This window comes from Talpa europaea, assembly GCF_964194135.1.
Source record: "Talpa europaea genome assembly, chromosome: 11".
NCBI classification, from domain to species: Eukaryota; Metazoa; Chordata; class Mammalia; order Eulipotyphla; family Talpidae; genus Talpa; species Talpa europaea.
Genome location: NC_140078.1, coordinates 97,125,187 through 97,152,362, shown reverse-complemented (window position 1 = coordinate 97,152,362; position 27,176 = coordinate 97,125,187). Strand labels below are relative to the sequence as shown.

Below are 27,176 nucleotides of genomic sequence, written 5' to 3'. Positions count from 1 at the left end.
AATTTTTGGAACCAGCACCATCCGGGGGTAAAGAAGCAGTCTGGGCCAGAGAGAATTAGCCTGCAGCGTAATCTCAACCGAGGCCTTAGTGGGTCCAGTTGGGAACTCTGGAGCTGGCATGACCCTGCCGAGTAGCCCATGCTCAGACAGGGGTGACACGCTGGACTCCTGCGTTGAGCAGCTGCTGGAGGATGGTTGCCTGGAAATGGAGTGGGGCATAGCCTTAGGTGAGACTGATGCCATCAGCACAGGTTGTGATCTGTCAGGTGCCAATGTGCCTGGTCCTGCAGTGGGGGATCTGGATGGCAGGCACGTCAAGGGGATTTAGAGGAGAGACTAAGTTTATTGTTGACTGCTTGTGCTTTGCCAGTTGTGTTCAAGTGCTCCGCTTTACCCTCCTATCTGAAACCTGCCAACTCTTCCCAATGTTCTTACCTGGTGAGACCATAAGAGACACCTGGATGGTTAAAAGCCCAGAGTCTAGTCCCTCCCTCCACCAGAAGAGAGGCCAGTTCAATCATCGGGGGCCCAGGGGTAGGCATCAAAGCCAGAGAGACTGGTGGCAATGCAGCTTGTTGAAATCGGGCTGTGCTGGACCAGGGGCACAGGGGTGTGGGTACTTAAGCCCCTCACCACTCCTGCCCATTTAAGGCATGCTGGGCAGGGAGGGGCTTCCCCCCCCACCCCCGCCCCAGACAGGGACATGAGTAGAGGCTTCTGTGGTGGGAATCTTTGCTCCCAGCTGCTCCCAGCTTCCAACCTTCTTTGACCCAAAGGTAAGCCTCTTCTTCTGCTGCTGGTTATTATTCCTAAGGCTTGTAATGACTCAAAAAGACTCAGAACTTGTTGCTGTTGCAGCAGAATCAGGGCTCCGGCTGCAACGCCGCACCTCCTCCCGTCTCCGGTTCCCGAGGCCCCAAGACAGCGCCCTGTCAGAATTTACACTCAGAATATCTGGAAATATGGCAAGGGATGCTTTGTTCTGGTTGTCCGACGTTCACCAGTACAGCAGCGCACGCCTCCCCGCAGCAGGGGGGTCCAGTGCTCAGTGAAAACCCCTCGTCCAAAGATAGAGACTGTCAGAGAGGGCGACAGCGGAGCACAAACTCGAGCGTGGTCCCTGCACGTGGGGCCACGCGACTCACAAGTGGTTCATCCAGTGTGAACGTCTGTCTCCATGGGAGACCTCCAAGAGAGCGGGCCCTTGTCTGTCATGCTTGGTGACATCAGCGCCATTTGCTGCCTGAGTGGCCCAAGCTCTCCAAGAAAGAGGCTGCTCTTCTGTGGGCTGGGTGGGCAGCCTTTGTTCTGGGGTGTGTGTCTGTGTGCACAGGAAGGCTGGCGTGCAGAGCCTCATCGCCGAGGCAAACTCCCGTGTGACCTCCACCTCTAGAGACCTGGCTGTAACAGGTGGACCCCAGAGAGTGGGGAATGGTGCCAGGAAAGAAAGGCAGAGGCCAATGGCAAGCCCACCAGGGCTCACTGCAGCCCTCACTGCCTCAGGAGGAGGGACTCACTGACAGGCGCGGGAAGGAACAGAGAAATGGGTCATAAATCTCCCCATCGCTCATGCCGGCTAAGGGTGTACTCCTCTTGTGTCCCTGGACATCTTGCGTGGCTCAGGGGGCTGGGGTAGGGGGCGGCACGTCCAGGGTCTTGCCCAGTCCTGTCTGCCTGCTGCCATCTTCTGCCCTGGCCAGCCCTGACCCGCCCTGGCCCTGCCTCCGGCTGGTCTGCTGCATGGTGGTGGCAACTCTCAGAGAGCAAGGAGTGAGGTGATGGCACTGCAAGGTCAGCTTGAACCTGGAACCCCTGGAAGAGGGCGCCTGGGGTGGGGTGGGAACCCAGAGGGAAGGCCCAGCTTCTCCTCACCTCCCCATCCCCCCCAGCTGTCTTCTTCCTTCACAGGCCTCACTGCCAGGTGCTAGCATTTAGCAGTGACTTTCCCTCATTTCCAGATACTGCAGAGGCCTCATGGGTTTCTCTGGGGTCAGGTCTCCCTCCAAAATCCAGAAGCCCAGACCACATCCCTTTTGGAAGACTTCTGGTAGAGGGTGACAAAGATGTTAGTCTTTTGAGTGTAGAAACGGAACCAATAAACACTGTATACACATTCACACAGACAGGATGTAAAACAATTGTGCTCTTCATAAAATAGTTACAAGATTTATCAACGTAATATTAATTCCCAGAGCACCATCGCTGTCCTGGTAATGAGGGATACGTTTAAAGTGCAATGGTAAGAATTTCATTCAACGTGGTGTGTGTTTAACCTCCCCTTGGTGAACCTGAGGACAGCAGTGGCTCCACTATCACACTGTCCTTTCCGGCTGGTCCTGTCCAGGGGAAACCCAAGGAGGGCATAGGTGTCTCCACACAGGGCTCACCACCCCTTCACAAACCCGGGCCTGCCAACCTCAAAGAAAAACTATACTGTCGGGTTTCATTTAATAAGCTTAAAAACTAAGCCCCACTCCTTGCCCAGGAGGCAAGTTTGGGAGGCTTGAATAGATAAGGAAGGGAAGAGGTTGCCAACGGGAACAGGCCTTAAGACCCACCACGCTGACCAGAAAAACCAGTCCAGCTCCGGGAATGCAGTAGGGCTAGGGCACATTCTGTGTCAAAGGCCAGGGTCTGAGACCAGGCGTCCCAGTTGCACTGCTGCAAACTGGAGCCCCAAGTAAGAAAGCCCCCCAAAACAGAGTATGACTGTGAGCTTCAAATCCTTGCTGCACAGGCACGTATCTCCTGTCTCACCCCCTTTTCTGTTCTCCACTGTCTCTGGTGAATTCCTTCACCCCTGCACCTCCAGCCTCATCCTGATATTAAGCCACCGCATATACCATCAAATGTACGTTACTACCAAGTTTTAGAAACTTAGGAGCTGTAGCTAAAGCTTTGCCCTGAGGTAAATTTATGACCTGAATTGCATTTGGTCGAAAACACGCTAGAAATAACCCTCAGATCTAGAAGACAGAAAAATAAGCTTGGCCTCAAAGAAATGTTGAGCTTTCAAGAAGTCAAGGAGCATGGTTTCTGAAGAAGCTGCAGCTCAGAGTGAGAAACAGCGCGCCAGGGGTCAGGGCCGGCGTGAGGCGGGTCTCGGGGCCGCGGGGCCCGGTTCCCCGACCGAGGCGTGGGTGGAGGGTCAGCGCCCGGCCGCGGCGCCTGTCCACGCCCACGTTCTGGAGGCTTCGGCGCGCCGCGTGCGGAGAACCTGGCAGGCGCGGCGAGGACGCCCGTCCCGGTCCGCAGCCCGCCGACGCCGTTCGCAGCCGACGCGGGAGAAAAATGGCAAAGTTCTCGCGCGTTTATTAGTCGTTCGCGTCCAGGCCGCCGTGTGCGCGGGCCCCGCGCCCTCCCGCGCCGGCGGCTCCCCCAGGAAGATGTTTCCTCAAATTTCTCCCTCGTTCCGCGTACGCCTCGGCGCGGCGCGGGCGGGAGGCGCGGAGGGGCCCGGGGCGCGCGGGGCGCGGGGCGCGGGCCCAGCAGGCGGCGCCCTCCCCGCGCCTCCCGCCGCCCCGGCCTCCTCCCGCGCCGGCCGCTCGGCTCCCGCGGCCCCTCGCGGCGCGGCCGGCACTTTGCAAACTCCTCGCCCGCCCGCGGCGCCGCGGCCCCGCGCCCTGCCCGCCCCGGCGCGTCGTTGGGGCAGCGGCGGCGGAGCGCGGCGGCGCGGGGGGCGGGAGGCGCGGCCGCGCCGGGGGCGGGCGCGGGCGGGGGCGGGAGCCGGGAGCCGAGGCGGGGCCGCGCCAGCCCCGCGCCGCCGCGCCCCCCGGGCCGAGCCCCGCGCCGCGCCGAGCCGCCGTCCCCGCCGCGCCGCCATGGCCGCCCCGCCGCCGCCGCCGCCCCGCCGCCCGCTCGCCTGAGGCGCGGCCGGCCGCGGGCGGGAACCATGGCCGGCGCCGCCGAGCCCCCCGCGAAGGCGGCCGAGTACCTGCAGGAGCTGACCCGGATCGTCGCGGCGCAGCAGGAGCTGCTGGCGCGCCGGCGGCGGCGCATCGAGGAGCTGGAGCGCCAAGTGGCGCGGCTGAGCCGCGAGAACGCCGGCCTGCTGGAGCGGCACCGCCGGCACCTGGCCGCGTGCGCCCGCCGCCCCGACCCCGGCCCCGGCCCCGGCCCCGGCCCCGGCCCGCCGCTCGGCGCCATCCCGGAGCTCGCGGGCCGCCACGACAAGTAAGCGGGCGCGGGGGGCGCGGGCGTGTCGGGGGCGCGCCAACTTCTTGGGGGGCCCGCCCCCCCTCGGGCCGGCGGGGAGGTGGGCGGAGGCGGGAGGGGGCCGGGCCGGGCAGCGCCCCCGCCAGACAGGACACCCTCGGCCGGTGCGCCCCGGGAGGCGCCCGGCGGGGTCGCGGCCCGCGGGGGGTGGATTCGGCCGGGCACTGGGCTTCCCGAGCCGCGGGCTCCGGGGCGCTGCCGGCGCCCCCCCCCCCCCCCAACTCCGCGCACGGCGCGGGACTCCGGCGCCCGCGACCCGGGAGCTCAGAATCCGGACTGGCCTCGCCGCAGGGGGCTGTCGGGGCGCAGACCTGGGGCTCTGGGGAAGCCAGAACTCGCGACCAGACCCGGCTGGGAGGGGGCGCGGCAGGCGCAGCCCCCGCCCTCCGGCGGGCCTGGGTCACTGGCGGGTCGCGAGCCCTGGGAAGGGACCGGGTGCCGCCTCCAGCGGGGCGCGCCCAGCCCTGCTCCCGGCCCTAGTCCTTTCCTTCGCGCTCGGATTAATACCTCGCCCCGCTCCTCCCGGGATTACTGGGGGCTATTTCGGGTCCTGGATTAAAGGGGGAACGCCTGGGCCGGGTCTGCCCGGCACTTCTGGACCCGGCAGCCTCCCGTGGGTGCGGAGGGCCGGGCGCATTGGGGCCAAGTAGGGGAGAGGGCCCTGGGGTGAGCTGGGTGGAGTTCCCGCAGCCGCTGCCCTGGCGGGCTCTGTCCCGCCGCCTCTGGACAGCCTGCCCCGCCGAGGTGGTTTGGGCTGGGGCTGAGAACAACTCTGGGGAGGTGGTCAGCAGCTCGGAAAGGGTTCCTGGGAGGCTGGGGAAGGGGGCAGAAGGGATGGGTGAGGAGTTAGCTCTGACTTCAGTCAGGGAGGAGGCCTGACTCCTGTGGCCCAGAGCCTGCTTGTCCCAGGGGATGCCTTCTGCGCTGCGGTGGGCTCTGGAGCAGGGACCTTGTGAGGGTGGGGTAGGCGTGGTGGGCCTGTGCTCCGTGCCAGGCCCCTGGACAGACTTTGCTTCCCGGTGGTGCCTGAAGGGCTGAGGGGCATGTGGTAGGCACAGGACCCTCTGCCTCCCACAGCCCTCTCTGGGCAGCACTCGGCCCAGCCAGGGGGCTGTGGGCCACCTGGTGACAGTTGCCGGGGCCTGAGCCCCAACACCCCAGGCAAGAACTGAAGGAAAGGAGGGAGCACCCAGGTGGAATCCTCAGCAGCTCAGAGAGGGCACACCCAGGGCAGGGACACAGCCCGGCCTCCTAGGAAACACTAATACATACTTGTGCAAATGCCACGGACACCACCCTGGGAGATGGGCTCCTTTATTCCCTTCAGAGTCACCCCTGGCCGCTAAGTGTGGGAATGCAGGGTTCGAGCCTGCTGCGGGGAGTCTTCAGTAGGGCGTCCGGTCGGTGGCCCGGAGCTGAGGAGTGGGCCCTAGGCTTGTGTCACGCGTCCCGACTCTGATTCGTGTAATCGAGACATAGCCAGAGCCTGTGGCAGCACCTCCTTTTAGAAAATGGTGATAGCACGGTTGGGCCCAGTTCTAGGTTGAGGGGCGATTCTCAAACTTGAATGAGCAGCCAAGTGCCTGAGGTGGTGTTACAATGCAGATCCTGACCAGTTCCCGGGAGGTAGCAGCCCCAGCATAACAGAACTGTGGGTTCCTTCTAGGTGGAGCCTAGGCCCCTCTCCTGTCCCCCACATCCACTTCATTTCCCAGCCTTCCGGGAGGGAGAACACTGGACTCACCTTCTCTTCAGCAGGTGGTGTTGGATACTTGACTTCTCATGCGCTTGGGGTTCTGCTCCCTGGAGCTTGGGGGCAGGGTGAGCAGAGGGCTGCTTTTCCAAACCTGGACTTGAGGGGCCTGTTGCTCAGGTGATCAATACCTGAGGCGCATGGGGTAACCAGCCCCCTTGACAGCAGCCAGCTACTGTATGTGGAGGCACTGGCGATGTGCTTGGAGACAGGAAGAAGTGAGAAAAGAAGAGGAAACTCAAACAGCGCTTCAGAGACAGGAGCACGGGCAGATCTGTACTGCCTGCCACCGACCGTGGGAGTCCCTCCACCTCTCTCTCTTTCTCCTTCTCTCTCATGCACACGAAACAGGGGTCATCACAGCTGCCCTCCCATACTTTTTCTGAGGATTAAGTGAAGATAACAGGCCTGGCGCAGAGTAGGTATGAGAGCCAGGGTCTTCCCATGTCACTCAGTTCCTTGTATCCTTTGGGCCAACTGAGCACCTGCAGGACGTGGGTGAGACCTCCTGGGCCTGGTGTAGGGGGAGTGGAGTGGGGAATGGCCCAGAAGTCGTCAAACTGCCTCCAGTGATCGAGACAGGGGCATTTGTGTGGAGCGTCCCTAGAGGACAGGCAAGATCACAGTGCTGGGATGACCTCCGCTCCACTTTTCCCAGCTCTGGTACACGCCCCCTCAGGCACTGCCACTACCGGCTGCCAGGCCTCCAGCCTCCTGGGAGCCCATTCTTATAGGTGAGGCGATCACATGAGGCTGAACCAGGCCTGATTTTTCCTGCGTAGCCTCCAGTGGCTCCAGCCTGAGTCTGGAGCCGCCTGCCCTTACTGCCATGTGGACAGATGCCCCTGCTGTCTGGATGGCGCAGGGTTCTGCTGAGGGTGGAGAGGGGAGGCCGGGTGGGCTGGCCTGGGATGGCAGTCCTTGTCCCACCTCACCCAGCAGTGTGCGGGCAGGATACTGAGCACGGCGGAAACTCTCAAGATCACGAAACTTTAAACTCTTTCTCAGAAAGTTCTTTCATCCCTTCCTGTCTGCAGAGAGGCATCACCCTAGTGCTTAGTTTGGGGAGAACAAGGTGCTAACAGGAGAGAACTGGGATGCCTTTGGTGATGTGGGGTCGTGTCATTACTTATCTATGGATTCTGAGAGCAGAATTCATAGGTGTTTCTAGAACTTCCCCAACCCCACACTGTAGGTTTGAGCAGCACATGATAGGCACTCAGTGGCTGTTTGTTGAGTGGCTGAAGGCAGAGGAGTGGTGAAACCACGCAGCTACGGCAAGTCAGCGTGAACTGCAGCAGGTGTGGGAGGCAGGGGGTGCCTTTGGCTCTGTCCACTGTGCACCTGACTCTGCCCTAGGTCTTTGACTTATCAGCCCATTTCAGGGTCACATCATTTCTATGAGGCAGAAACAGCTGCCACTCTGGTTGTGCAGATGTGTAGGCGGTGACTTGCCCCAGCAGCCTGGCCCTGCTGGGTCTCAGATCCCCCCCCCCAACCTGCCCATCTTGTGGCCAGTGATTGGGCGCCCTCGGGGACCCTGACCCGACTGCAGCCTCTGGTGCTGGAGGAAGCCCAACACTCGTGGTTCTGTTCTGCCACGGGGGGTCACGTCACCGAGGCTGACCCTGAGGTGTCACCTTGGGAGCGGTGCAGAGGGGGCACGAAGCCTCCTTAGTGTCCAGGCGGAATCAACATCCGTCCAGCGAGGCCGGAGCGAGAGCTGTGGTGCCACCTCCCTCGCTTCTTTGTCCCCTCCAGCCCTCAAGTGCTGTCACATCACTGGGAGAGGACATTTTTCTGAAGCTCCGAGCTGGTGACTCACGCTGGGGGAGGTTTCCAGTGGCATTCAGTCTCTGTTGACTTATCAAACAAGCTCTGTGGTGGCATTAACCACAACGCGGCCTAGCAGTTCCAGGGAAGCTCAAGGATGACCCGGGGGTTGCAAGGATCAATGATGCAGGAAGCTGTTGTTGGAGGGTCCTGACCCAGAGCCTCTGACAGTGAGGGAGTCTGTCCTTCAAAGTGGCCAGGAAACCGCCGGGTCTGAGACCCGAGAGTCGTCCTTTCCCTCCTCTGGCCAGGAGTGGGGCCGCGCATTGGCCTGGAGAGGCCGAGAGGGCTTTTTCTAATCAGGGAGGGCGGCACAGGGAGATACTATGTTCACGTTTTCGGGAAATAACGTCTTGTTCTCCCAGCCGAGATAAAGCCGAGCGTCCCGTGCTGCCCAGGGCAGGTAGGTGTCCCTCAGCCGGGCTCGCGGGACTTGCCCTGCTTGGACAAAGCGGCGCCCCCCCAGGGAAGCAGGGCGAGCGGACCTTCTCCTCCAGCAGATGGTAGCGTCCGCAGAAAGATGAGGCGCGTGTTCTTTGAAGCTCTCTCCTAGCCGTCTGACAAGCTAAGCGAATGATTATTTTACAACCTGGAAAATAAATCGTGAAATGCTTCTTGTTCTAGCTCAGGCTGAGAAACGCAGGGAGCAGCGATGTGTGTGGAGTCCAGACCAGCTCTTGTGTGTGATGGACGCGTCCACCTCCACTCGGGGGGTTCGGGCCTCCCAGAACCTGCAGGGCTCTTGAAGCTGAGTGGTGGGAAGGGGGACGTGGACCCGTGGACACGATAAAATGTCTGGAGTCAGGAGTTTGGGGTCATCGGCGTTGTTTGGTCAGCTGGTGGCTGTGTGTCAGCACTTATGTCTGCAACCTTGTTTTGACAGCGAATCCGGGTTTTTGTTCTTTGCTTTCCGTTTCTGTAAGAAAGAGCCTGCTTTGCCTGACTTGGGAAGGGCACCATTCTGAGCTTGTCAGAATAAGTGTCATCCGTATAATTGCCACAGAGAAGCAGAAGAAACAAACACGGAGGAGCCGAAATCCGGCAAGAACTGGGGTAGTGAATTGGGGAAACGGAATTGACCTAATTGAAACGGAGCAGAAGCTCCAGATGAGGCCAAGAGGCAGTCTAGGACCACACGCGTGGCCTGGAATTTAGTGGGGCTCCAGCTGGCCAGCCCCCACCCAGTGCTGCAGGCCAGCCTGCAGCTGAAGTTGCCCCCCTCCCGCCCTCCACCCCCAACCAGGCTTCACTGGGTGGCACTGGATTTGGACCCTGCAAGGCCTTTAGCCTTTGAATCCTGCCCCTCTACTGGGCTGCTCTTTTGGCAGGACACACCAGGCCAGCATCAGCCCTGGCAGATGCTAAGGGCTTCTGTTTAAATGGGTAAAATGCTGTAGCCTCCCCTTACCCCAACTGCCCTTGCTTTGCTCTGGGGACCCCCCAGACCATCCCATGCCCAACACCCCAGCAGTGAAGCCCTGCCACAGCAGCAGCTTGCAGGATCCCCTTCCTGCCTCTGCCACCTCCCAATAGCATGGACTTTCTGAGTAGCCCCGGCCCTGCCCTTGGACTCTGAGGTCCAGTCCCTGCCAACCCCTTGCCCCAGTATAAGTGGGGAGTGCTGCTTCTGTTCAGGAAGCTGGGGTTCGGAAGTGTGCATGGTGCCTGGCATTGTAGATGCAGTGAAAGGCAGCTCTGAGAACGCTTCTGAGGAGTGTTTTTCCCCAGCGTTTCATTATGAAAATTTTCAAACATGCAGACAAGTTGAGAGAACTGAACAAGGCAGAACACCCCCCCCAGGCTCTGCAATGAAGGCTTTGTGATATTTGCTTTGTTACACGCCTGTCGGTCCTGGAGGGCTTTGGAACCACAGAGATGGGGAACTGACATTTATGGAGCGCCTATTGTATCCCAGGAACCAGGCTGAGGGCGGCACTCACACCGTCTCCACATCCGCCATTCACTACTGTTCCGGCCACTCGGGTTCCTGTCCTGGATCCGGCCGACTCCCTGCTGCCTCTCTGGGAAATGTGAACAAGGACACGGGCCCATAAACGGAAGGCTGTGGGCCGGGACCGGAAAGGGACTGGAAATGGGGCCAGCCCCAGAGCAGGATGCAGATGGTGCCTCGGACACCTCCAGGAACAGAGGCTTCCTGGAGGAGGTGACATTTGAGGCAGGGCTCGAAGAGCCAGAAAGAGGAAGATGGTATCAAGGCAGGCTAAACGTGTGAAAGCAGGGAGGCATGTTGCATGTTTGGGAGTTGGGGTGCTGTCGGGGGTCACATCAGGCCAGTGAGTGGGGACAGCTGGCTCCGGTGGACCCAGGCAGGCCCAGATCAGCCCCAGGGGCTTGCTTAGAGCCCAGCCTGGGGAACGGACTGGGCACTCCCTCCCAGCTGTGTGTTTTCTGAGTCCAGATTGTGAGGCGCTTGGTTTCCTTCAAAGGAGCAGGACAGAAAACCTAAACTTTGTTGTTTGCACCTAAACTTGGAATGTTCTGATTATCTTCATACCACGGTGGTAACCGCCCATTCCCGGTGTGCCTGCACCTTCTCCTCCCAGCCACCTGTGATGCCCTGACTCTCTGATGGGGTGTCTGGTATGTATCACCCCCTTTTGCAGATGTGAAGACTGAGGCTCGGGGAGGTCTAGCAGCTTCCTCCCCTGGCAGATGGGATTTGCATCCAAACCATTCACCACCACTCTGTGTGGCTTCCACACTGTTTATTACTTTGTGGAAATGCTTTGTGAAACCTTTGGAGCTCTTTGCAGATGTGGTTTGCTTAGCTCCCCCTGAGCTTTCACTCTGGGAGTTTAGAACTAACCCAGCACCATCACCTGCTTAGGGGTAGCTGTGGCTTTTCCCTTTGAGGGTCGGATTTAGCCCCTCACTCACTGCCTGGGCCACCTCAGAGAAGTCCTTGTATTGCCCGGCACTTGAGCCCCTTTTTGTCAAAATGGCTGTGCTTGCCCCCAGCTGGAGGTGGGAAGCCTCGGGCCGTAGGTGTACTTGTGCAGGGGAAGGGACCTTCCCGGCCAGGCGCAGGTCAGGTCGTTGGTAGCCTCCCCCTGGACGTGGCCTGACTTCCCTACCCACAGGCTGTGTCCAAGCCTGCTGTATTCATTCATCAGGACACACGGGGACAGCATTCGTTTGAATGTCCTCTGCTGTGCGTGATCCTCTGACATAAAGAGTGTCAGACTTTGCTGAAAATCCAGGCACCTGGGCCCTGCCCTCCTCCTTGGAGCCACAGGGAATGGGTTTATTGAGGCAGAAGACTGGCTTTGAGGAGATGTCCTGGGTGGCAGGTCTGAGGGGACCACCCCCGGCAAGCCCGTTGTAACCTGCCTGTGGAGTGTGCGGTGCGGCAGGGCTGGGATGAGGTGTGTGTGAAGTCCCCGTCTTCCCAATGGCCTCTGCTCAGCACCTGTCTAGTGGTACTGAGGGGCAACTGTGGTTGAGGCACAAGCACGGAGAGAGGTACGTCTGGAGCAGAGTGAGTGAGGGGCAACATGGAGAGGAGCAGTGGGGCCAGGCTGGGGTAGACAAGGTGAATAGACCATAAGGCCCAGAAAGACTTGAAGAGACAGGTTGGCAAGCAGAGGAGGGTGGTCATTGCGCTTGGGTGTGGACAGGACACCTGGCTCCTGGGGAGGTGGGGACCAATGAGTAATAAAGAGATGGCAGTGGAGCCCAAGGTAAATAAGGGAATGAAGGTGTTTTGAAAGTCTTAGCCTGTTGAGTAATGAATGTCTCTTGACTTAGAAATGGGAAGTAAGGGTTTATTAGTACCACCTCCAGTCAATAAATGCATAGTAATAACTGTGATGACTGACTTGTGTATTAGAAACAGTTGCTTCAATTCTGTGAGATGAGTAACTTTATTATCTTCTCTGTAAAGGGGGGGAAACAGAAGCACAGAGTATACAGTGGTTTGGAAGTTCTTGCTTTGAGCAGCAGTGAGCCAAGCATATCTCCACGAGCTCTATTGTATGGACAATTTTAGGAATGCTTTAAGTTTCCATCCATAATATTCAGAGAACATACTTTGTAGGATGATAGTCCTTTTAAATGTATTGAGACTGGTTTAAAAGCCCAAGAAACAGTCTTTCTTGGGGAATGTTCCATGTACACTTGAGAAAAAAGTGTATCCCTCTGTGGTTGGTTGGAGTCTTCTCTAAATGTCTGCCAGGTCTGCTTGGTTTAACACTGTTGGACTTGAGCAACTAATTCCCCCTTGATTGTCTGCTTAGTCATTCTTCATTCTGTCCTTTACTGAACATGGGGTTTTGATGTCTTCAACTATTATGTTGAGTTATCTGTCTCTTTATTCTGCTAGTTTTTGCTTCATATATTTTGGGGATCTGTTGTTTGGTGCATATATGTTTGTAATTACTATGTCTTCTTAACGGAGTGACTTTTTATTCACATAAAATGTCTTTCTTTGTCTCTAGTAGTAATTTTTGTCTTGACATCTATTTCATCTGATATTAGTACAACAATTCTAGCTCTATTTTGGGTACAGTTTGTGCAGTATATCTTATTCCGTCCCTTTATTTTCAGGGTATTTGTGTCTTTGAATCTAAAGCAAGTCTTTTGTAGATAGCATATAGCTGGATTATGGTGTTTTAAAAACCCATTCTATCAGTCTGTGCCTTTTTTTTTTTTTAAAGATTTATTTATTTTACTCAAGAACCGGGGTACAGGTCAGATTCAAGGGAGGGTGAGAGAATCACCAGAGACAGAGCGGGGAACAGAATAGACAGACTGATTGAAATACACTGCTGAGGGTAGCAGCGGGCGAGACAGGAGAGGTCTGCTGCGCCATGTGAGACCCTCGCCGGTCAGCTGGGATCGAACCGGCACTGCAGAGACTAGACACCTTCACAGCGCAGCGCTCAACCACCTGGGCCACCAGGGGAGGCCCCAGTCTGTGCCTTTTGATTGGAGTGTTAAATGTACTTATATTTAATATAATTATCAATAATGTAGGATTTACATTGGCAATTTTCTTATTTCTGTATGTTCTGTGTCCATTTCGCTGTCCCTCCATTGCTACCTTCTTTTGTGTTAAATAGATACTTTTTAGTCTACCATTTTTATCCCATTGTTGTTTCTCGGAGTAAATAGGAAACTTTCAGAGCATAATAAAATCTGTTTGAGAGGCAGAACATCCCACATGTCCTCTCCTCACCGAGAGAGAGAATGATGGCAGGGGCAGGAAGTGAACAGGAAATTGTTGGCAGTGGAACCCAAGAGCATGATCCCCAAGAGAGAAAGCTGCCAAACAAGGTGACATGTGCATGAATGTGAACCCAGAAAATCAGGAATGGGCACTGAGGCACCATCCCAGAAGCTCCCTTGAGGATAAGGAAAATGAATTATTTGTCTCTGCTGTTCCTATGGAGGGCCCTACCTCAGGGCAGCTTTTAATGAACATTTGTTGAGTGAATGAATGAGTAACTCAGTCATTCTCAGTGTTTTCATTGTCTGTGGCTGTATAACACAGTTCTCTAGAGTGTAGAGGTTTAAAACAACCATTCTCTGGGCCTCCCTGGTGGCGCAGCAGTTGAGCGCTGGGTTGCGAAGCTGCCCGCAGCCTCTGCAGCGCCAGTTCGATCCCCGGCTGCTCCCCGGCCACTGGAGGAGGGTCCCACATGGTGTGCAGACCTCTCCTTCCACCCGCTGCTCCCCTCAGCAGTGTGCTTCGGTCCTTCTGCCTGCTCTGCTCCCCGCTCTGGCTCTGGTGAATTCTCTCGCCCTCCCGTGCTTCTGACTATACCCAGTACTTGTATAAATAAAAAATCTTAAAAAAAAAAAAAAGAAACTTCTAAAAAATAAATAAATAAACAAATAAATAAAATAAAACAACCATCCTCTTACTGTATTTTGGGATTCTGTAGGTGAGGGGTTGGGCAAGGCTTGGCTGGTTGGTTCTTCTGTTCCTTGTGCTATCAATGAAAGCTATTCAAATAGTGGATGGGCTAGTCTGGAGGGTTCAAAATAGTTTGACTTACATAGCTGGAAACATGTGCACCTGTCTGGAAGGCTGAGCTCAGGTGGGACTGTGGACAGAGGGTCATGTGACCTTTCCAGCAAGACAGGGCCCTCAAGGGAGTTGGGCCATGTTTTGGCATTCCCCCTACTAAGACTGGCAGCAGTTGCACTCACAGCTTGTCCATAGGTGGCCAGTTTTTGCCTGTCTCTTTAGGTGGAATGTGGCAGCCTATCCAGCCCCTTTGTGGCGCCCTGTCTGTGCAGGTAACATCAGTCAGTGCTGTGTGTCTGAAGGGCATCTCATCCTACAGTTTGTTAGGAGACCAACATCATGGAGCTGAGGGTGCTTCCCAGGCTGCCACCTGACCAGGCATTGGGGTGTGGGACTGAGCAGCCACAATCCCCCACCCAGTTGCTCAGGGAACGCTTGCCCACGCTCGTCTGCAGTCACTACCCCCCTCCCTCCCCAACTCTGAGCTGTATTTTTAACTCCCACCATATGGCAAAGCAGCCAAAACATCCAGGGAGGAGAAAGGGTCTGGAGGAAATGATCTCTGCTAATGCGTTTTTGATAACTGCAGTAATTAAGAGCACTGTGTCTCGTTCCCACCTTCTCCAGTGTTGTGGGCATGAAGAGTAGTGTCTCTCCTGCCTGGGGGAGGCAGTCATCCTTCGGGGATGGGGGTCCCACAGGCTTTCCCCGTTCTTCCGAGGCTCTCTGGAGGGCAGTCACACACCGTGGTGGAGGCATGCTAGGGACGATGCTACGGAGCGAGCCGGAGCTGAGCCCCTTCCTTGCCTGCTGCACCGTGAGCAAACAGGAAGTGTGCTCTGCCTTCGCTCTTCATTCCCACCCCTTTCCAGTTCACCTTACCCACAGACATGGCATTTCCTGAAGGTGCTTTCTTGGTTGGAAAACTGCCCTGGACTGGTTGGCCAGATGGCTGCATCCATTCTGCACTCACCACTCACTGCAGACATGCCTCGGTGCCTTTGCTCATGCTGTTCCCTCTGCCTGGAATGCCTTTCCTACACCTGCATCCCTGTTTCTAGAAGTCCCACATGTACCATATGGACTGACTTCTGTCTTAAACTTTCATGAGTCTGATACGCATGAGGATAAATCCTCCATATTTATTCTTGCAACCCTGAGTCCCCTAAGAACCTTCCCTCTGATTTACTAGGACTATCTCAGCCTGGGGGGCCTGTTTCCCCCTCTCCAGTGCAGGCAGCAGCCAGGTCTTGCTCACCTTCAGATGCTCTCCGCAAACCACTTATAGTTAAAACCAGATGTTTTAAATAAACCCACAATTGTTATGTGGACAAGCCCAGGCTCCAGAATGGCGTGTGCACACCCTGACACAGTTCTGTGAGGGGTGGGGAAAATGTCGGAACTCCTGTTTCCACTGATGATTTATTTCATCCTTCCATCTTTTTGAGGGACTCTTTCGTGATCTGCACAACACGAGCGCATTTGAACCTGCTTGTAATGAGCGAACCCTTGCAGCCAACTGTGTGGACTCTCCTGGCAGGGAAGACTCACCAAAGTCTAGTGGTCGGTGGTCTCAAGCATAGCTGAGTTTTCATTGCCTTTCTGGTAAACACTTTGCTGGCGCAGGGTCCCACCATGGGACTGCTTGAAGTGAACATTTATTGAGCATCTGTTATATGCTAGCTGATCCCTTTTTATCTGCATGACCCCTTTTTACAGGGGAGGAAACTGGTGTTTGGAGAGGTCATGCATCTTGCTTGAGTTTGTACAACTGATAAGCAGCTAGACCAGACGTGCATCAGGCCGGTGTGGCCCCCATGCCAGGCTACTGGCATTCTGCGCTGCACCTGGTGTGCTGAGGCCCACTCCTGCCGAGATCTTGGGCAGTGCCCGTGGCTGGGCAGAGACAGTGATGGTCGCTCACCTCTGAGTTCCTTGGCTGCTGGGGAGGGTGGTCCTGCTTGCAGTGGCCTGGACATCGCTCCTCCTTCACAGACAGGACTCAGCCAGCCTTTTCCTCTCCTCCCCGGAACCCTGAAAGCTCCTGGCCAGGAGGAGAGGATGGGACAGAGCCGGAGGCCAATGGCCCAGCGGAAGAGTGTCCGCTGGGCACAGCCCTCTTGTTTCAGGAATGTGCTGGCTGCCCTCGGGCCCAGGCGCGTGGGTAGGATTCATCTTCCCAGGTTTTCATTCTCCACATGCCAGACCCACCCTGGTTGCCCTCAGCTAGAGGAGGCCAGAGGGTAGGGACAGGCAGATTTTATCTCTTGGAATGTCAGCCTCCCTTCTTCACTTGGACTGTTTTTATTGTATAAGTAGCGTCTTTATCTCGGCACAGAACCAGCACTTTGGGTCCCCTACAGTAGTGTTCCCGGAGCCTTTATGGGCAGACAAGTGTGGGGGTGTGGGGGTACAGGGAGGAAGCGGCGGGACAGGGGAGCAGGTGCCACTTGACTTCTCCCCTGTGTGGGGGCTGAGAGGGTGTCAGGAGGGACGGCCAGTCCCAGATAGTCCAGCACCCCTGGTCCTCTGCCCTTTGGGGGCCCCCCAGCCTCGTGCTCCGTGTTCCCTAGGAACGCCGGTTTTCCATTTCTTCTCAAGGTGACAGCCCTGGCCATGCTCGCCGCTTTTTTTCCTCCCTGAATGGTTCTCCTTTGCTTTAATTTGATTGAAACAAACTGCTTTCCTCCCTCTGCATGAGTTGGTTGCGGCCTCTCTCCACACTCCGTGGGCCGCCCCCAGCCACGGGTTACAAATAGGAAAGACCCCAGCCAGGGCCTGGGCACGCTGCAGGCTGAACTTGACTTTTTGTCTATGAAAGGTCAGCATCGGTGTAGTCAGACCCCTGCTGGTGTTTTGTCACCTCCTGTATCCCAATTTGCCAAGCACAGTTGGTCAATGTGGAGTGCGCAGGTGCAGGGCTGGCCTTGGATGCCGACCCCAGCCTGAGCTGCGTGGGCAAATTTCTTCCTCTGCAAAGTGGGCGGAAGAATGGAGGCTGATGCTCTCCTAGGACGAAGCTGCAGAATGCAGCTCCAGCAGGAGTGCTCAGTCATTGTGTTTTGGAAGTTTTGGGGAAATTAAGAAAAGGGAGCTTGAGTTGAAAAAGGGGGTGATCTCTGGGCTAGATGGGCACATGGTGTGTCACCCAGACACCTGCCTCCCGACGACGGCGTTCCTTTTTTACTTTAACAATAAAATGTCTGGATTTCTTGTGTGTGTTTGTTTTTTAATATGGCCACAAGCTAACCATAACGAATACTGCATTCTTCGCCTCCCTCGTAATTATTTATGGCCACGTGACTCTTTTCTGGCCAGTAAGAGGGAAGCTTATTGGTGGGCTGCTTCCAGGAAATGTCCTTAAAAGGAAGGGTGGGTCCTTTGCCTCTAGCCACTGTGTCCTGTTGCCTGGAATGTGAACGTGATGGCTGGGGCTCAGGCAGCTCTTTTGGATTCTGAGGGCAAGGCCTGCACCATAGGCATGGGAGAGCAGGGAGCTAGAAGGAACCTGGACCGCTGGTAACCTGGAAAGCTGCTATACACAGCCTGGATTGCCACTTACAGGCCCTTCCATGAGGGAATAAAGCAGTGTGTTTAAGTACACGTTAGCGTATTTGGTTTTGTCAGTCCTAAGGTTACAGTGAGGATGGTTTTATACTTGTGATTTGAAGTTGTTTGACCTCATCTCTAGGAGCCTGATGCCTCATTTTGCGTCAGTGGGAATAGAGGTGGTTCTCCCAGGAATCCTGGCGTCCCTGAATTTAATCTCTCAGTGGATGAGGCCTGACTACGTCACACCATGTGAGATGCAGAGGCAGGGTTCCCCCGGGGCCTCTGACTCTCAGGGGGTGGTGGGTGTCTGGTGACAGCTAAGGCATCCTCTGGTGCGGGCACGCCCCCATCCCCAGCAGGAAGTATTGGGAACCGGCAGGGTCATCGTTGGAAAGAGTCTGTTGGTCAGCTGGGCTGCTGCTGCTCAGGCCAGGAAGAGCGGCCAGACTCGGGTCTTTTGAAAGGTAGGAAGGACGACACCTGGCCAGACCTGGGCCACTCCTCAGGGGGCTGGAATTGGTGTTCCTGCCCCTTCCCAGGAGTAAGGGACGCCCTTCTCCTGGCTCTCTGGGCCTTCATCTCTCAGCTGGACTGCTGGGATGGACTGCTGGGAGAGGGACAGACAGACAGATGGGGAGGGACAGAGAGAGACACACAGAGGGATGGGGGGAGACAGAGAGACAAAGAGAAGAGAGATGTGTAGGCATCTACATGTGTTTCACTTCCTCTCCTTCCTTCCTGCCCCGTGTGTTGAATTAGTCTCTCGTCTGTTCATTTGTCCTTTCGCTGCACTAGCCCTTGCCCAGCCTCCTGAGTGCCAGCCTTCAGCTGGGTGATGCCGAGCAGAGAGGCTGAGTCAGCCTTAGGGGGATGCCAGTCTGGAAGGAGGGAGAGGAAGAGGTGGGGATGGGGTGCTGTGCACCCATCAGCAAACGCCTCTGCTACATGTTTTGAAGGTGCTGTATTTGCAGGTTGATTTGAGACTAATGAGAATCGTTATAGGAATCCGGGGGAAAACAGGCTAGAGACCCAGGTGGGGAACACAGGCCAAGGGTCTGTTTTTCAGTGTGCTCCCAGCCCCTCCCCTGGTTCCCAGGTGTGCCCGCCCCCCAGCCTCCTCAGGTCCTTATGCAACCAACCAGATGCTTTCCACAGGCAGGAAGGCCCTGCTGAGGGTTCTGCTTTCATTTAAAAACCAACTTGGTTTTTAAAAGAGCCATTGAGATAGACACCGAGGTGGCGAGGGGCACAGAATCTCTGCCCTGGACGACAGAGGAGGCTGTGGCTGGTTTGGAGCTGGTCTTGCTGGGGTTCCCAGCCCGACTCAGCAGCCAAGGCCAGGAGCATTGGGGCTATTTATATCCACTCCAGCAAATCCTTTTGATCTCGATCCTGTGCACAGCTCGTGTGGTGCTGGCTTTTGCCTACTGGCCTCCCAGGTTGACAGGCTCAGGATGAGGACCAAATCCAGAGCATGGCTGGTCTCGGAGGGCCTCCGAGTCCGCAGCCCTGGTCAGGGAGGCTGAGAGCTTGGCCAGCTGGGGAGCCCGCCCCTGTGCACTGGCCCTTGAACTTGTTTTTTGGTGCTGAGGGCAGGGAGCAGGCGTTTGTAGGGCACCTACTATGTGCAGTTCCTTCTTATCCAAAGAAGAGATCTTTTGTTTTTTCAATTGTGATAAGTACACATAACATAGAACTTACCTTTTAGGCATTTTTAGGTGTACAGTTCAGGGCACTAAAGACATTCACATCAGTGTGCATCCGTCACCCCTGTCCACCTCCAGAATGTTTCCCAAACTGAACCCTATAGGAAGCCCCTCCCTGGCCGCCCCCCTTCTTCCCGCCCCGCTCCCCCCCCCCCCCGCCCCGGCGAATCCTGTTGCTCTAGGCTCTCGTAGAAGTGGAGTCGAACAGGTTTTGTAACTGGCTTATTTCACTGAGCATAGTGTCCCCCAGGTTCACGCATATCAGACTTCCATGTCAGAACTTCCTTTTTTAAGGCTGAGTAATATTTCCTTGTGCAGAGACCACATATTGCCTATCCACTGATCCACAGAGGGACACCTGGGTGGCTTCCTCTGCTTGGGCTTGTGAACATGGTTGTGCAACTATCTCCTGTGACCCGGCTTCATTTCTTTTGGATGTACCCCCAAAAGTGGACTTGCTGGATTCCCTACTGATATGCTAGAGAGACTTTTAGAAGCAGGAGCTCACTTGGCCTCACATAACCACCAGGGTAGGTATGATCTATTTTACAGGTGAGGAAACTGAGGCAGAAGAGTGTGAGGTATCGAGAGGGATCCTTCTGCGTGCCAGCTCTTACCCCCAGAGGCACATGCTGCTTCCTCCCTTCCTTCTGGAGGTCTCTGCCCCAAGGGTCTTCCCTGACACCCTCTGAGACACCAGCCCTCCCCCAGCTCCTTCCACCTTGTTTTCCTTCTCAGCCCTGATCCCTGCCCAGCACATTCTGGACTGTTTGCTTATTACCTGCCTCCCTGAAGGATGTTGACTTCTCAAGGGCAAGATCTTGTCGGTTGACTCACTCTTGATGCCCCAGAGGCTTTAGGAAAAGCTCCCGGAGTGAGGACTCCCCACCCCCCGGGAGACCCTGTCAGTCCCGCTGGGGGTCCAGCCCCACCCCTGCACCTAGGCCTGACTGTGTCCCCCCACAGATGGAGCCCCTTTCTCTGTACCCGGAGTGGCCTCCTGGGGCAGCCCAGGACTGGTGGCCTCACGCCCGTCTTCCCAGTTCTGCACTCGGGGCTGACAGTGATGAACGTCCCTCCGCTGCTCCCGTTATTAACTTGGCTTCAAGGGGGTCTGGCTGCTCCAGACTCAGGGGTGTTGCTCAGCGTTTGGGAGCTTCTCCAACTCAGTGACCCCAGCTGCAGTGTGCCGGTGCCCTCACTGTCTTCAGGGACTTAGGCTGCGCCCTCCCCCTCCTGTTCCTGACTTAATCACACTCGCGCGCCCGGTACGTTTATCGCCGCCGTCCAGCCCAGGCTGCTCCCCTGTATCTGTTCATTGCCCCCCACCCCCAGCTCCTCGTGATTGCCATCCTTCCCTTGGCACTCTGGCCAGCTCATCTGTGTTCCCAGGTGCTTGTTGTCTGCGTGGTTCTAGGGGGCTCGTAGGGGTCTCCTGAGGGACCCCAGAGTCACCCCTTTCTCATCCCCACCCCGGCACCAGAGACCCACTAGGGGGCCTCAGGAGTTGGTGGGACATGGCTGGTGGGTTTTTCCCTAGATCCTGGGGACCAGGTCCACTGCCCATTGGGGCCCCATCCCAGGCCCCCGCTGCCTGAATTCTCAATGGTTCTTACTTGGGTCCTCAGGCTGCGCTTGAGTTTCAAGGTCTCTGCTGATGCTGGGGTGCACCCACCTGGTTGTTTCTCCCTGATCGGAGCCCTGGGGAGTGCGGTGGCTACCTCCTTCCACCCTCCACTCCCCCGGGGAGGACCCCAGGCTGCCTCCCCCACAGGCTGTGCTGCTGCACGGCACCCCCGGGGCCCTCATGAGCAGTGTTCCTGGTGGAGCCCAAGACACCCAGTTAGGAACCTGGGCTTTCAGGCACCTTTGCCAGATGCACCTCTTTTGACCAAAAATGGTCATGTGGTGAAAAATCTGAAAGTCTTGCCTCTCAGCTGGATGCCCACAGTGACGGCATTGTGGAAACAAGCCCCTCGGTGATTAATGGCGGCCTTCACACACAGCCCTGTCCATCTTGGTGTCTGCCTGCTGTGCTGGCTCCCCGCAAATGCCAGCCTGGAATTAGGCAGCCTCATACCTTTCTGGTTGGCTTCCAAGGAGCAGAAAATGTCAGAGAATATAGTTAACTAGCATTATACAAATTAAGGCCCCAGGTGGAGGATTGCAATTCCCCCTCCCCCTCTCCCTCCCTCCCTCCTGCCGCCCTCCCTTCCTCCCTGTCCCTCTGGGCCTGGATCCTCTGGGAGTTGCCGAGACCCATACCTAGTTTCCCCTCCACAGGGGCAACTTTGCTAGAACGTGTGCTCCTTGCAGAAGTCTCCCTGCCAGCACAACTGTTCTAATTAGTCATATTTTGAAAGCAGATCTGCTTAATTGCAAGTAGTACTAAATATTGGTATATAAATAAAGTCATTAATAACTATATATGCAGAAACCTCTCTCACTGAGCATCATGCCCCAGGCCTCTTCAGTGGCTTCAGCTGGACAACAAGTCCCCTGGGGCTTCCAGGCACCTGTCAGTAATCCAGGTGGCTGCTGGCGGCAGAGGCAAGAGATGGTGGTTTCCACAGGAGGGGAAGAGCATGGCGGGGCGGGGCTCCCTGCAGACCCAGAGAAGTGGTCCCAAAGTGGCAAGCTTTGAACATCAGTGGGCAAGGGTTGAGGGCCTTCTGCAATCGTCAAGTCAACATGCCCTTAATAACCAGGCTTAAACACCTGTTCATCAGCGAGCCCTGGGGAGGGAAACCCTGCCGCCTCCACATCCCAGCGCTGATGGTGACATCTGTCTGGCACACGGAGGGGTGTTAATTCCAGACCATGGCCAGCAATATTTATCCAAACCCCACTGAGCACTCGGCCCTGCAGAGTGACCTGGTGTGCAGGTCATGGTGGCGGGCGGGGGACATCCGCAGGGCCAGGGGGAGGTGGGACTCTGCTCTGGTGCCTGTGAAATAAGGTGGGTGGTGGCCCAGGAGAGGGATGATGCTGTTGGTTTAGGGAGGTGGGTGCTCATTGGAGACCATCTGGAAGCTATTGTGAGGTTAAGTCCATGAGACTTGCATAGGAGCTGGGGGGAGATTGTGGGATCCAGGAAGCCCCTCCTCCCCCCCCCCCAGGATTCTGGCTTGAGTAACTGAGCAGTAGTGATGTTGGCCCCCCAGGGCAGTGGTTAGAGAAAGCCAGTTCTGGGGCATTGCCTCTGAGATGCTTCAATTTCCCCATCCTGTTGTCTGGCTTCTGGAATTTTTTTTTTTTTAATAGAGGCATGCTTTATTTATTTGTTTGCTGGTTTGTTTGTTTGTTTTGTTTATACATGCACTGGGTACAGTCAGAAGCGCGGGAGGGTGAGAGAATTCACCAGAGCCAGAGCGGGGAGCAGAGCAGGCAGAAGGACCGAAGCACACTGCTGAGGGGAGCAGCAGGCGGCAGGAGAGGTCTGCACGCCACGTGGGACCCTCCTCCGGTGGCCAGGGAGCAGCCGGGGATCAAACCGGCGCCGCAGAGGCCGCGCGCAGCTTCGCAACCCAGCGCTCAACCGCTGCGCCACCGGGGAGGCCCTGGCTTCTGGAATTTTTTTAAAGTCATTTTTTATTTGACGAATTTTGGAGATTTAGGTTTACCAGAAAATTGAGCAGTGAGTTCAGAAAGTTCCATGACCCGCTCTTGCCCTGCTCGTTTTTCCGTTATTAACATCTTCCACTAGTGCCTCGCACCCATGGCAGTTGATGAGCCAGCACTGCTCGCTGTTGGTCACCAATGTGCAGTCACACGGAGCTCACATTGTGGTCGCTCTCGGTGGTGGGCGCTACCTCCTGTGGGCCTGGACAGGTGCCTTCACCACAGCAGTGTCACTCGGGACAATTGCAGCACCCTAGAAACCCCCCAGTCATCCCCCCACCCCGCAAACCCCAGCAACCACTGATCTTACTGGCTCCGAGGTTTTGCCTTTTCCAGAATGCCACGTGCTTGGGATCATACAGTATGTCACCTTTTCTGGCTGGCTTCTCCCACTTAATAGCACGATGTTAAGGTCCCTTCAATGCCTTTTCATGGTTTGATAGCTCATTTCCCGACTTCTGGATGGTGTGCCATCGTCTGCCTTCACTCACCTGGTGAAGGCCGCTGCGTGTTGGTGGCTCTGCATTAGCAGCACACAGCCCAGTGCGGGTTTCAAGCCTTTTTAAAAATATTTATTCATTTAGTAGATGAACTGGGGTGTACGCCAGGGATGCAAGGGGTGAGAGGATTCACCAAAGACAGAGTGGGGAGCAGAATAGGTGGAGTTACTGAAATACACTGCTGAGGGGAGCAGTGGGCGAGACAGGAGAGGTCTGCTATGCCATGTGGGTTGCTCCCTGGTCAGGGCTCAAACTCAGGCCACCATGGTGATAGCACTGAGACTTAACCCCTAGGCCACCAGGGAGGCCCCAGCTTTCAGATTTTGGGTAAATAGCACGGAATGTGACTGCTGGACTGTATGGTAGAGTGATTTTAGTTTTGTTAGCAAACCACGAAACTGCCTTCCAAACTGCACTGTTTTGCGTTTCTGGGGTTCTAGACTTCTGACCTCTTTAAAGGACTCAGTGTAGAACCCCATGCAGACTAGATTCCTCCTCCTGTTCTCCAGCCTTTTCAGACTGGGGGGTGGCAGAAACCCCACCAGAACCAGATGGTCTCCAGTGAGCACAGGGGAAATGTGCCTGGTCAACCGGAACATTCCTAACAGCACCAGGTTGGAGCAGGGAGGAGAGGGAATTCTGCCGCCCCGGTCTAGTCTGGTTTTTTTGGGAGGTGAGGCTACCGTGCTCACCTCCTGTGTCAGGCAAAGCAGGAGCCATTCAATGTGTCAAATCGGCAACTTGGGGGCTCAGCTGCAAGCTGGGGAGGAAACACCTGTCCTCGCTGGGAGGCCAGGTCTTTTGTGGAATGTCTGCTGTCTGTCCCTCCCACACACCGGGGCGGGGGGGGGGGTGCGGGGGGTGAGTCTCAAGGGCAGAGTGATTTCATTACATCAACCATCCTGGTCCCAGACCCAGCCTTCATGGGTTTTTGTCCCCTCGCCTCACCCCTCTGGCCTGCCCTCCCAGAGCGCAGTGCTGCCGTTCTTCTCACCACTGGGGTACCTGGCACCAACCTCCAGGGCCTGTGCTCCTGCAGGGAGCCAAGTACTTGATTCTCCTTTAACCCTTGAGATACCCAGAGGTAGGTTTCATCACCCCGCTTCCAGATCAGAAAACCCAGCACAATGAGCTGAAGGCACTTGCCTGTGGGCACGGCAGGTACCAGGGCGAGAACAGCTTTGGTGTCTTGACTTGAGAGGTGGAGGCGGAGCAAGGGGCGGTACCCTGGGGGGTGAGGAGGACCTGCTTCAGCTCCTCAGTTCTTGTCACCCATGTTGCCTTCTCTGGATGAGGGACAGGCCCCAGCTCCCAGGGCGGAGGAGTCCTGGGGGACCACAGCCTGAGCACGGCCTCGTAACCCCTCCCGCCCTTGGGTCAGACACTTGTGCCTCCCCCCACCTGCCTGGCCTCTGGTTTAGAAGGAAAACAATCTGTCCCTGGTACTGTCCTTAGTAGCAGAAAATTAGTTTTTAATTAATACCCATGTAGCTTCCAGAGTTGCTCAATGTGGAGGTTCTGCCCTTCTGGATGTTTCTGAAGCAAATCTGCTCTCCAGGCCCAGTTTCTTGGATTGTTCTGGATAATCAAGAGTCGAGCCAGGGCACAGGCTGCATGGATGTGGCCTGTTCAGTGCAGAACATGGGCAGGATGTTGGGTGACTGGGAGGCATGTGGAGTCGTACCAGGACAATGGATTCAGACCAGCACCCACAGCCTGGACCTGTTTTCTCCTCTCTAACATGCGGTGGCAACAGGGGTCCTCCCAGATGGCCCAGCAGATCTGTCTTGAGCATCCAGGTTCCCAGGGCGTCGGCCTGTTTTTGCAGGCCCAGTGCACGTTGGTGGCACCTCTGCCCGAGTTGCTGGGAGGAGTGGGGGACAGTAGGTGGCGGCTGCTTGCTGCGGTGGATTCAACTCTGTCCCTTTCTCTTTGAGGTGATGTCTCACACCTTTTATCTGAGAGATTCAGAAAACCACTGCTCAGACTGGAGCTGGGAGGAGGGTTGGTGGGTGCATCGCCCCCATGGGCACTACTAGTGGGTCCTCTAGTCACTGGTTCCTCCATCCAGGGAGCTGGCTTGGATGGTGTTTGCTGGGTGCACAGCCAGGAATCCGGGGCGTACCCTCCAAGGTGGTACATCATCTAGATCGGAAACAATGGGGAACCAGGTGGACCGGTGGGTAAATACTCCCAGGTGATCACTGTCACAGGTACCCCACATCCTCCCAGGCCTGAGGGATGCTTGAGGGCCCCAGTGGGGGTATCACTGCGTGTGCTGATGGTTCCATTTCGGGGGGGGGGGGTGCTCAGGGGATGGGAGCCACTGGATTCGATTGTTACCTTGCTTGGAAAGGCCTGGGGAAGAGTTACCTGTAGTCAGTAAATCCTGCCTTATCCCCTCCTCTAGCCGCTGTGGGCCCAGCCCTGGAGTGGCTTCTCCCACATGCAGTAATTGCCCTGGGAAATGAGGCCATTGATACTCCCCAAATGGAGTTGCCTAAGAGTACCATTACATTTATCGCCCTGTGTGCACTTACATTGTGCTTTTTGGAAACGAAACACTGTTTCCTTATCTGACATTTTGATGGATGAAATTTTTACGAAAATGGAGTCGAATTTCCTTTTCTCTAGGGCGGAACTGAAATGCGTTTATAATAAAGCATCACCGAGGCTGCCTTTGACCTTGGTGTGACTCTTCTGGTCCCATAGCCGCCTTTCCAGCGGCACTGGAGGGAGCTGCATGTCAGTGTCCTCCTTGGAGGAGGAGTCAGCTGCCCCATGGGTCCAGCATCCTTCCCTGGGCCCCTCACTCCCCATGGAATCTGACAATCTGGGTTTGAATCCTGGCTCTGGATCCTTTGGCAATTTGCTAGCACCCTCTGTGCCTCAGTGATCACATCTGCAAAATGGGAACTTTATCACAGTACCTATCCCTGAGGGCTGTTTGGTGCTTAAATGAGTTAAGCGCTGCAGATAGTATCGGGTACCTGGTCCACAGTTGGGTGCGGAGTTTTGTTATTACTGAGCCGCAAGCCACTGGGGTTAGAAGCCCCTGCTTTGGGCTGTGCTCTCGGCACTCAGTGCCCAGGGGTGCCTTTGTTGGCTCTGTTGGCCCCTAATCCTGGTGCGAGAGGGAGGGATTGTCGTCCTTTCACTGAGGTAGTCAGGTCATCTGGGCATGGCTGTTCGTTTCAAGAATCTTCTTTGGCATGTTGACTGCTCCAAGAAAGGCCACAGACCCCAGGGGCGGGAAGCATCTTCTCAGGACCCTTGACCTCCGCATGGCTCTGTGGCATCTTGCCCTGGATCCTGTCTGCCACAAAAGCCTTCTCCTAAGTCTTTCTCTGTCTTGCTGGCTGGGAATCCTGCAGCACTTAAAATATTCCTGAGCACTTAGGTTCTTTCAGCAGATACCACTCATTCATTAAAACAATATTTATTGAGCATCTACTGTATGTGCCAGGAACTGTTCCAGTGGCCAAGCATCACAGCAGTGCATTAAGCCAAACATCTCTGTCCGTGTGGGCTCACATTTCAATGGGGAGAAGCATAGTAACAGGAAAATTTGGATAGAGTTAGTATATTAAATAGGAAAGGTGCTTAGGAGAAAAAGAAAGCTGGGGCAGGGGAGCTGGGGGTGGGGTGGGATGTTGTTGGAATTTAAAGTAGAGAGTGTAACAAAGATCTAAAGGGAGAGCAGGAGTGAGCTCTGTGCCTATGAGGGAAGAGTGAGCCAGCAGATAACACAGCCAGTGCAAAGGCCCTGAGGTAGGCACAGCCTGGCTTGTTGGGGAAATCGCAAGGCAGAGGCGGGGATACTTTCACCCTGGTGGGTCAGGGACAGAGGGAGCCTGGACATTTCAGAGACTAGGAGGGGCAGGGACCCCTGGATCCGGACAGCGCTGGATGCGGCATGGGGCAGAGAGTGAAGGGGAAGGGGATGAGGAAAGTGGGAGTGATCCAGGCAAGCAATAAGTGACTGGATGGGGGGTGGAATGGAG

General features: G+C 56.1%; 1 protein-coding gene across 1 annotated transcript in view; it reads left to right on the top strand.

Annotated features, from left to right (window-relative positions):
- Nucleotides 1-3,892: 3,892 nt before the first annotated feature.
- Nucleotides 3,893-27,176, top strand: part of IQSEC1 (IQ motif and Sec7 domain ArfGEF 1) — a gene marked incomplete at both ends in the record, with an annotated part of 285,659 nt that continues 262,375 nt past the window's right edge. The window contains one exon of the mRNA XM_084248434.1: nt 3,893-4,173. Within this exon, the coding sequence (XP_084104560.1) occupies nt 3,893-4,173 (281 nt within the window). The remainder of the gene's footprint in view (nt 4,174-27,176) is intronic.